Source organism: Cystoisospora suis, assembly GCF_002600585.1.
Source record: "Cystoisospora suis strain Wien I chromosome Unknown contig_5909, whole genome shotgun sequence".
Classification (NCBI taxonomy): domain Eukaryota; phylum Apicomplexa; class Conoidasida; order Eucoccidiorida; family Sarcocystidae; genus Cystoisospora; species Cystoisospora suis.
Window position 1 is genome coordinate 1 of NW_027158698.1, and position 10,700 is coordinate 10,700.

The following is a 10,700-nucleotide window of genomic DNA, read 5'->3' on the forward strand; positions in this document are numbered from 1 at the left end:
ATCGACTCAATGAATCACTCCAAAACGCTTCAGGTTCATTCAAGAGGTGTGTACCCAAAAAACGACTTGAACTTAACTGCCTAGGGACGTCTCCGCCCTGTTCGTCGAGCGGCTCACCCGGTGGGGTTGGAGTTGTACGAGGAGGCGGAGCGTTCCCTGATCAAAGTACGCTAAGCTGATGCACTTAAGACGTCCGCGCTTGCGCTCCCGCCTTACGCTTCTATTAATTACTCCAGTATAATACGATAACTAATTCTACTATGCTATAGGGCTCGAGTCGCTAAGTCGCCGGCCCTTGGAAAAATACTAGGTCACTACTAAGTGACTACTCTTATGTCTGGGCAACCGCCCTGACACAGCTAGACCGATGATGCCCAAGTCCACCTAGACAGCCAAGGAACGGTGGTTTGTCCACTCGCGTTGTAGTGTAGTTAGGCTGTGTAACGTGCCGGGTCGCGTCCTGGGCCATGAGAGGGGAGAGAGACCTCGTGTATACTCGCGTGTCCAGATCAGAACCGTGACACTCCTGACACTGCCTCCTCGCCACTACTGTAGTCCCTTCTTCCAGCCTTCAAGACTGTTTCATGGTCCGTGCTTGCAACCATGTACGACGGATAAAGTGTTGTGGTACCCTGCATCCGAAACGGATCAGCACTCGGCACAGAATCTCGAAGGTATGCCGGCAGCGCCCTCCAGTAGAGCTGGGTCAGTTTGTATCCCGAGATCTCCGGTAGTTCCCAGTCCATCGCTCTCGATCAGCTTCTGAGGCGATAGCCAAATCCTTCTGGTGAACCGCAAGTTCACTTGCTCCTCTCAAGCTGGCGACAACGCTATGCCGACTCTTCAATTCAGGTCAGCGCACTGTACTCTATCCTCGCGTTATTCTGGAGCTTATCTCAAACAGCGTGATACACCCTGTTTGCAGGTCTGCTTGACGAGAGAATGGCCCGAATAACTGAAGCCACGTCTTCTCTTTTGTGGAAAGAAGACTGAGTAACAAGCATATCCGGCTGTTTATCAGGAGACACGTGGAGACCCGGCATGTCAGTTTCGAGCAAGCCAAACCAGCGTTTGGCATTGGTAGTCAGACTGTCTCACTGCAGATCAGGAGTCTGCCATTCCTAGGTAAAGCAACTGCTTTTTTCTCCTCTTCGTCTCTCTCGAGAAGAAGAATCTGTCCTAACAGAAGGCAGCACACGGCAGCCTGGTGTGCGGCCTATCGAATTCAACTCGGACTCCATACGCTTGTTGTACCAACAAAGTTCTCACCTCCCCCTTCGATACCCCCACGCCAATCAAGGCCGTGGTTCCTGTGCTCTCTGCTGGCAGGAACACACTTTGACCTTGTAACTTTCTTCTAAGTCGTTCACGTTCTCTTGTTTCCTACTTCGTCCACAAACGTCTTCGATTGTCGTCTCACCCTTACCTCAACCGGAGCTGAGGAAGCGCCACCTGGACCAGCGGCCTCCACAGTACCCGGACGTTGATCTGAAGCCGCGCGCTCCACCATTCTGACTAACCCGTAAAGAAAAACGGCTACAGGGTAAGTCCCAAGAGAAAAAAGACGACAAAATGTTGTCACGAGGCACCCGAACTCCGAGGAAGTTCCCCGTTGAACGTTCTAAGCCGCTTGGTATACAATTCCTGCGCAGCGAGACGTGCATTCTCCGGGCTGCGCATCCAACGGAACGCCGTAATCAGGCCACCCGACAGAGGCATAGCGCTCGACAATCCCGGGAAATGAGGAAAGGCTATAAGGACCAGTTGCGAAAACTATTTTTTCTCAGTAACTATTCACCGCCCTCCTCAGAGTCAAACGGCGCAGCGGAAGCGGGAGACACGATCCCGCCACTTCTGATGGACACTGATGGACCTTCGCACAAAAGAGGTTCGTGGGGGCGCAATAAGAGCAACACCACGTTTCTGCTGGAGACAACACTACACCTAAATGTAGCAATATTCAAGTCAGGCACGGGCTCCGCCACGCCCGACGCGATCGGAATCAACCCCGAACACTCTGGACAGCGGTACAACCGCGAGAAAGAGGTATTCAGTGTGGCACTATTACGGCTGCCCCCCTATATCGTTACGCGGTGCTCGGTGAACTCGCCTACAGCAAGGGCTCCACAAAATGGAACAAAAGAACTAGACCCACAGCACGCCGTACTCGAGTCCGTCTTCACTGCGTCTCATACTTCGCCTACCCAGCTGGACCCGCTGCTAATTGAAGAAGGCAGGCTATAGCCGGTTCTCGAGCTGGGCTGACCCGGCCGCTGAGAGCTGAACTGCACTTCCAGACCCCGCAGACGAGCTAGTGCCTGGTCGGGGGCTGAACACTCGTTAGCTATCCTTCAGAGCAAGGCTTGTGAAGTGGCATTTCTCTCCATGGTTGCGATCTCCCACGTATCCCGCGCTAGCAACCTCCAAGCGATTTGAGTGCCGTTGGAGTTGCTCGCTTTACGTGTTGTGCTGATTCCGGACATCATGGCGCGAAGCAGACTTCCTGTCGGCGTGCGGAGGTTTTTGGACGTGTACATAGTTCTGACATGACTAGGCAGTAACTCCGGCCAGACGCACATGTTCAGCCAGCGCTTGCGGATGGCCGCGGGCACGCACCCAGCCAGGCTGGGGGAAGCTTCATGGACCGTGTCATGCCAGCAGCTTGCTGCCGACACGAGTACCAGCGAGTACTTCGGGACAAGATGACCCCATCACAGCGGTTTCCGTTCGTCAGCGTCCTCGTTGGTGATAAGGCGTCACAACTGAGTTCGATATGTCTCTCTCTGAGAATGCAGGAGTTCTCTTCCTGACGATCGCCGCCCTCCATCCAGGCGCGTAGCCATGACATCCACTCCGCAGACGCAGTCCCAGACACTTTACGATCCCCGAAATCTTTTGTCTCCACTTTCTCATACGTTACTGGTCTACCCTCTGTTTCTTGTGCCGCGGTGCCGGCGCATTGTTCCTCGGGACCCTTCACGCGTACCTCTCGTGCAACGGCCCCAACTGCGGTCGCCGAGGATTGTCCCCACGGCCGTCAAGTGTCTCCGAAGTTCGCTTTGCTATGCCGTTGTGTCTCTCCGGTCCGTCCCATATAGCGGTTGTACAGAGGCCGGATTGCTCGTCTTACTTTCTTTTTCTTGTGGGCGGTTTAGTGTCTAGGGTCCAGGCACCCGAGACCCGAAGGGCTTTTGTTGCGTCTGGCTCGAAGCATTTTTTGTCCGTGCGGCGACCTTTGAAGCGGGCCTCGCGACCACCCTATATGTCTGTGGTAAGTGTCGTCATCTGAAGTCAGTGTCCAGAAAGTATGAGTGCGGTCGCAACTAGTAATTTCACATGGGACTTTTGTAGGACGGCGTTTGTCAAGGTTGTCGGGGTTGTCTTCACTGGGCCGACAGGTTGTTTCGTGCCTCGTTGTTTCGGCCTCAGGCCTGGATTCTTTGTGAAGGTTGTATGGAGGCGGGTATTGGCGACTTCTCTCTGTCGGCGTGAGTAGGAACCTGCCGATGTCTGTGTCTCCTTTGTGACTCGTAACTGGCTGCGCAAACAAATCCGTGTTTGCTTCGCCTCTCGTGCTGCCCGGGGTACCTTGTATGCTGGCGCGGCCGTGCGTGGGGTCTTCGGCCGTACGCCTTGTCGCGATGTTTTTCATCTTTGAGCGCTTGTTCTCACTTGTCTGGTTGCTTAATGACACAAACCCAGGAGAATCGATGTATGAATTGATGTGCCGTCGCCGTGACGGATCTCGGACCGACCCGCTTAGTTGCTGTCTCGGGGAGAGGCGAGAGGGCAGCGAGGCATCTTCAGATTCGAGTTCCTCTCCCCTTGTAAGCAGTCGCGTGCGGTCCTCTTCTCCTTTGGGGGCAAGAAGCCTGGAGGGCGGTGAGACAGGCAGCGTGTGGAGAGACATCGCTTCCCCACGGTCGGAAAAACAGTCGGTCCAGGACACCATGGGAGGAAGGCTTGCAGAAGATGGTTATACTGGCCTGGGTTACTCTCAACGAAACAAAGCACAACAGGCTTCCGGAGCTGCTGTCACAATCAGGGGCGGTGCGGAGGGCCAGCGCCACAACGCAGCGGGCAGACCTTCGCAAAGCATCGAGGCCCAACCTCGAGATGCCGCGTGGCGTCATTCCAGGACTCCGAAGTCACTGGGGAGCCGAGCTGATGGCGTGGCTACTGCGAATGAGCTAAGCAGCGTGGCGGTCCCCTTTGCTGTTCACGGGGAAGTATTCCCGTCCCGTTACTTCGCAGAGGTATCGGCTGCCGCTTCGCTGATCCGGGACCATATGCGCAGCTGTGGGGTGTCAGAGAGTACGTTGTCGGGAGACCTCCTTTCACCAGGTCACCCACTGTATGATAGGACCGCAGTGGGGGCTGGGGGAGTTGGGCGCAGAGTGGCTTCCGAAGAGCTGAACGACGGTCCACCTAATTCACTCCCACCACAGTTTTTCCCCGATTTTCCGGACTATGTTCTTGCATCGATTGCAGAGCACACCAGTGGCGAAAACTCGAGTTGCCCCGGGCTCCGGGCCGGTGACTCAACACTTGTAGTCAGACTCAATGTTGACGGTAGCAGATCAGTGAGTTACACGCCAGCGCCTGCTATGCCTGACGAGAGTCTTCCAAGGCTTTCGTACCCCGGCAGACCTCAGTCTTCCGTATGGGCAGGCTGGTTACCAGGTGGAGTGAACGACGCACCGCGCGCTGTTGTGCGTGACCCATTGGACTTGTTGGTAGACCAGCTGCTCGCAGGAACGTATCCTGGGGGCACCCCGTTTTCGAGTGGAGTGACGGATGACGCATCGGGGTCTCAGCAGTCACTGCAGGCGTCAAGCGCTTACTTTGCTTGCGCAGCCCCACAGGGCGCCCATCATTTTGGTGGAGTGATGCATGACTCCGCCCGATCTGCACAGCCGTCGCTCCAGATGGCGGACGGTTACTTTCCTGACACAACTCTAGATCGCGTGCAGGAGTTGCCCGGGGTGATGAGAAGTTTAGCGGAGCCTCCGGGACTGCCTTTTCAAGTGGCCATTCCAAGTTTTCCTACAGCGGACCCAGCTGGCGCACAGAACGTGAGTGGGATGATTAATGCTTCACTGGCGTCCGAACGGCTGAATCTCCAGACGCTGAATGCATGTTCCGCTGATACGGTGTCGCGCGCGACGCACCAGTGGAGGGGGGCGATGAGCAGCCCATCTCACCCTCACCAACTGCCTCTCCAGATGAACGCGTGTTTCTCTAGCCTACTTTCGTCTCGCACGCAGGACTCGACCGGGTTCATGAACGGACCGTCACAGTCTCTACAACTACCTGTACAGGGCGCGAGCCCATACTTTCCTGGTACAGCTCCGACTGAGCCACAGCACTTCAGAGGGATGGTGACCGAATCAGTAGCGTCCCAGCAGCAGACTCACCACATGGGAAACCCCTCTCTCCACGGAACGGCCCGAGCTGGAGCCGGGCAACTGATTCAAGTGGTGAACGACTCGTCGGACTCGCCACACCCGCCTCCCCAGATGGTGAACGCATGTTTTCCTGGCGCAGCTCCGGCGGGCGTCCATCACTTGGATGAGATGACTTCTCGTTCTCCAGAGTCCCTGCATCCAACTCTCCAGATGGCGAACCCGTGGTTTGCTGGTACATCTGGAAGCGAAGCCCAGCTTTCAAGTGAAACGGAAGTCAGCTGTTCAGAGTCACAACAGCTGAACCTTCAGGTCGTAAACCAGTGGTCTCCCGACACCCTCCCGAGTGACGCCCAGCGGCTGGACGGGGTGACGGGCGATATGCTGGAGTCGGGGCCCCCGTCAGTGGTGATGAACCAAATCTTCCACGCACTTCGAGCCGGTGTCAGGCTACTAAATGGGGTGATGAGTGAACCATCAGAGTCTGGACAACCGGGCCCGGAGACGGCACACCTATCGGCTGCCCGCACTTCTACCGCCGGTGCCCAGCTCCTGAGTGGGACGGCAAATACGCCAACGCGGTCCGAGCAACTTCCTCTGCAGGTGGAGAATCGATCTCCCCGCGATACAGTCCTGGCCGCTGACGGGCCTCTGACTGCGGGGATGGCCAGTCACCGCGCACAGTCTCAGCAGCTGCCGCTCCAGGCAATACACGAATTCTTCTCCGCCGCAGTTCGAGCCGGCGCGCGGCTGCTGAATGAGGTGTCGGTTGACCCATCAGAGTCCGCGCAGCCGCGCCTTCAGGTCGGAAAACGGTCTGGTGGTACATCTCCAGCTGAAGCCCATCTTGTGAGTCAGTTGCTGACAAGGGACCCAACGAAGTCGCAACAGCTGGCCCACCAAGCGCCAGGTAATGCCATTGAACCCCATGGGACGAGCGGCCGGCTGATCGCCGCCGAGGACAATGGAACTATGATGTATTTGCTGCAGGTGCAAGAGCGGTTGAAGAACCAGACTTTCCCAAATCAGTCCGAGTGGGTTTCACCATTCCATCAACGAAGGCGCGTCAAGTCGGTGTTTTGGACATGGCGTCACTCTCGGCAGCAGGGCCACGAGTGCAAACTGTGTCAGGAAGAGCATTCCAGAAGACCCATATCGGCTGCGCCACCAGCTGCGTCTTCTGACCCTGCCTCTCTGCGCGTCAACTGTTGAGTGGCTTAGTGGGGAATGAGCGGCTTCGCAATAAAAAGCATTTTGACTTTTAGACGTGTTCTTCGTTTGCGTTTGTTCAGCGCTGCACCTTCGGTTGTGTCAGATCGGTCTGCAGATTCGATGGTTCTTTCTGCACTGACACACGTTTAGTTCACATAGGTTATCAGTAGGGTTGCGGAGTGGGCACTTTTTCACAGGTGCTTTTTCCAGACCAGCATCTACAACAGGGATACGTTTTTTCTCAATGCGTCTGCGGCAGGCGGAAAACGCCTGCCGTGACACCACGGCCAGTCCGCTAGCGTTTTACAGATCTCCTAGCCTGTTTCCGAACAGTTCAAACCCATCAGCGCGTGCTGCCCGATTTGCTTGCTGAATCCGTTTTGGGGCAGAGCTCGTGGAGTCGCAGTTCATGGGAGGACAAGGCTTCTGGATTATCCCGTTTCCCGGTCCCGCGCAGAGCGACGATATGCACCAGCAGCTTCGTTTTCTGACCGCGATTCATTCAAAGTTAGGAAGATTGATAGGAGCAGAGCACAACGGGAAGCGATCCGCAGCTGCCTACGACGGCGTCTTCTCGCAGGAGAGGGCTCTGTGCTCCAAGGCTGAGTTCCCTCTCGGGGCTGGCCCGTGGTTTCCGATGATGGTCGTGACGCGGCGAGCAAAGGGTCGAGCCGAGATCTAACTTACCACATCTATTTTAGGCACGACGTCAGGCGGTTCGAACGCAAGTTTGGAAAGGCCGCTGTCGGCAGCTCACCGACTCTTTGTTGACGGTGCCAAAACAGAACAATGACCCTCACTGCTTATGTCTTGGGCGCGTTTCAACGCAGGTTAGCGAAAAAAACGCGGCCAGCAGCATGCACATGGTGTGGATATCTCGCAAGCCTCACGCCGGCATCACGGCTGCCTGTACAGGGGGTGGTGTCCAGGGCTTGGTAGCACGGGCGCTGCTACGTGCTACGTTGGATGCAGGGACGAGACATTCCGCTAGCTTTTCCGCGAACATCTGATGAAGGTGGCCTGAGCGGCTACACCGAAGTCGATTTTGTTGGGGCATCGTCATTCAGGGTCCCAATACCGGTCCGTCGCAGCCGCCGGTGCCTACATGTTATAATTCTTTCTTTCGACTTCGCGTTTCGGTTGCCGAGAAGTGGGAGGGCGGACATAGTTGGAGGTTGTCCTTCGTGTCGCTGTAGACGCTTTTTCGAAACTTTTCCGCTCAATGTGTCTCTTGTGTTCCGACGGCTTTTTGGATTTTCTTTTCGAGTGCTGAGGTTGACTAGGGTTGTTTTGTGCTCAGTCACCACGCGCATTGTGATCGGTTGTGGCTGGCCACCGAGGCCCCTTGTGTTGTTTTTATGATGTTTGGTTTCCCGCCAAGTGCTGTACATTCTGACCGAAAATGCCAAATCTGTTCCGAAGAATACACGGCGCACTAGTCTTCCCCCAGAAACGCCTGGAAGAGGCGGAGACAGCCGGAATCTGGTGGGCGCACCGAAAGTTTCGGGTCAAACGTGGCACGCAGCCAAACCTGTGGAGATACACGCGCTGACGAGTGTTTTCTGTGGGTACAGGGGCCCGCACGAATAAAGAACCCGGTTGCGTTACGTCAAGTATGCGCTCCCGCGCACCACCAGATGAGTCCGTAACCGCGTGGAGCGGCCATTCAACGAAAACTGCAGAAGACCCGTAGTAGTGGGATACCACGCCTAAGCGGAGACCGCGCGTGCGGCGGTGGACACAGCGAATGGAAAAAGAGCGCTCGGACTTCTCGGCCTTCTGGCTATGATCAAGTGTAGTATCTGTTCGAGCGTCGCCTTCCCCTTGCACCGCCGGGGAGCGGTGCGCCCTTTTGACCTTTCGGGGTCAGCGGGGAGTGCGTTCTGGATTCGTTAGTCAGGTCTAAGATGTAGATCGGCGGTTGCGGGGTGCTGCCAGTTCGGGTGACTTTGCATCGTATGGGCAACAGGCTGATCGAGGGAAAGTAGGTTAGCCAAGTTTCAGCAAAGTAAATCCGGACATTGGAGCCTGTCGCTATCCTCACCGGGGGAGAATAGGCTCCTATTCTGAACCCGCACCGGGGGAGAATAGACTCTTATTCTGAACCCGCTCTCGGGCCGCGAGGGGGCAAGTATGAGGTTATGACCTTGAAGTTTTTTTCTGTCTGTCGTTCACGCCTTGCGTCACGACACACCCGGGCATAGCACGCACTGTCACGTTCGGGATGGACTCCAGACCGTGGCTCTGTCCGTTCCCAGCGCTAAGGAAACCTAAATGGGGAGTCTGTATTGGCGTGCGGTCCCCGTTACGAGCGAGGGGGTGGCCGCGACACGAATTGACAGTGAACACCTTCTTGAAAGAAAAAGGAGTCCTCGGTCTCTGTTCGTTTTCCTTCACACCGATGAGAACTCCGAAGAAAAAAAAACTGCCCCCCAAAGGGATCTCTCTCCGTTAGTTAAGACAACACGTTGAATTACGAGTACTGACAACAGCGAGACAACGGCAGTGACACGTCAAAATCAGCTACAAAATCAGCTGCTGACACTCCCGAAGCATATCTCCAATACTGATCCGTAACGCTGTGTGTATCTCGTAACCGTGTGTATCTCGTAATATACACCTAACACTGATCCTCAACACCATGTGGATCTAGCTTGTGGCCTTTGATCCTTTCTCCGGGTCAGGAGTGTTTTTCCTGACACCCCTTCCCTCTCATGGGAAAGAACCTCCACTTAACGAATGGCTCCATCTGTATCCCGTGCTGAGTGTCGTGGACGCAATGAGTAACGGTGTGGTAGTGGGCGATAACGTTCGCCGGGATGTTGTCTTGCCACTTTCTTCAAGTAATCTCGTCGTCGTAGTCCAGTAAAGTAGTTTCGTACCAGCTGCTTGGCTCCTTGAAGATTGGTCTCTGAAATCCAAGTAGTAGTCCCGTCAAGTCCTTGAACCAGACACTCCCTCCCTCTGGTGGTTTCCCGGTGTTGTAGGATGCTCTCGATATGATACTCTCCCTCTCGAAGTGGTAGTTGCATTCGCGTCTTGCGTTGTAGGTGGCGAGGTTGCTCTACTGTTGGTTTTAGGAGCGAGACGTGGAAGACGGGGTGAATTAGCCACGAGGGCGGTAACTTGAGTTTTACCGCATTGTCGCCTATCTTTTTCATTATAGTGAAGGGTCCGATGTATTTCGGGCGCAGTGATTTCGCGTACTGGTCTAGCGGAAGATTCGTTGCCTTTAACCAAATCTTTTGTCCGATGTGAAAGTCCGCTGGCCTTCTGCGTTGGCCGGCGTAGAACTTTTGATACTGTTGAGCCCGCACTAGTTCCCGCTTGGCCTGCTGAACTTTGATGGCGGCCTGAAGTGGTAACAACTTCAGTCCTGAGATGGTTGGGATATTCAATTGTTGGCAGACAGGTTTAGGCGGCAAGAACCCATAAAGCAATTCAAAAGGGGCGGCTTTCGTGCGTGTGTGTCGTACTGAGTTGTAGGCAAATGCTAAGAGTGGTAATATAGATCCCCATCTACTTTCGTTTCCGAGTAAGAAACAGCGTAGCATTTGTTCTATTACCTGACTAGCTCTCTCTGCCTGTTCATCCGTTTGCGGATGGTACGCTGTTGACGTCCGTCTTTGAATATTAAGGGTCTTACATAGTTGCTCCCACACCTCGCCAGTGAACTTCGGATTCCGATCACTGACTATTGATCTGGGGACACCATCTATCCTGACAACTTCTTTGACTAACACATCTGCTAAGCCTATTGCGGTAATTGTTTGTTTACCCGGTATGAAGTGAGCCATCTTAGTAAGTCTACAGATAATAGTTACGATTGCGGCTGAACCCTTCTCGGAGGTGGGTAATCCTACTATTAGGTGCATGGCTATCTGCTCCCACGGTACTTCAGGGATACGTAATGGCTGCATCAATCCATCGGGAGCTAGGTGCGAACTCTTTCCTCTGGCACATGCTACGCAGGACTGAATAAAGCTTACTGTGTCGTCTGTCATTGGGCCACCAAAATAGCGTTCGTAGGGCTGTTTTTTTCTTGTCGATCCCGGGGTGGCTGTCACGGTTCTCAAGAGTTGG

At 54.9% G+C, this 10,700-nt stretch overlaps 1 protein-coding gene across 1 annotated transcript; it reads left to right on the forward strand.

Moving 5' to 3' along the window:
• Nucleotides 1–2,524: 2,524 nt before the first annotated feature.
• CSUI_009715 (uncharacterized protein) lies at nt 2,525–8,183 on the forward strand. The gene has a single exon (XM_068069826.1). The coding sequence runs from the start codon at nt 3,594–3,596 to the stop codon at nt 6,615–6,617; it is 3,024 nt and encodes a 1,007-aa protein (XP_067918198.1). The 5' UTR covers nt 2,525–3,593; the 3' UTR covers nt 6,618–8,183.
• The last annotated feature ends 2,517 nt before the right edge of the window (nt 8,184–10,700 follow it).

Bases quoted from the DNA above. Each gene is read 5' to 3' on its own strand.
- CSUI_009715 (XM_068069826.1), top strand. From the start codon at position 3,594: ATGCTGGCGCGGCCGTGCGTGGGGTCTTCGGCCGTACGCCTTGTCGCG.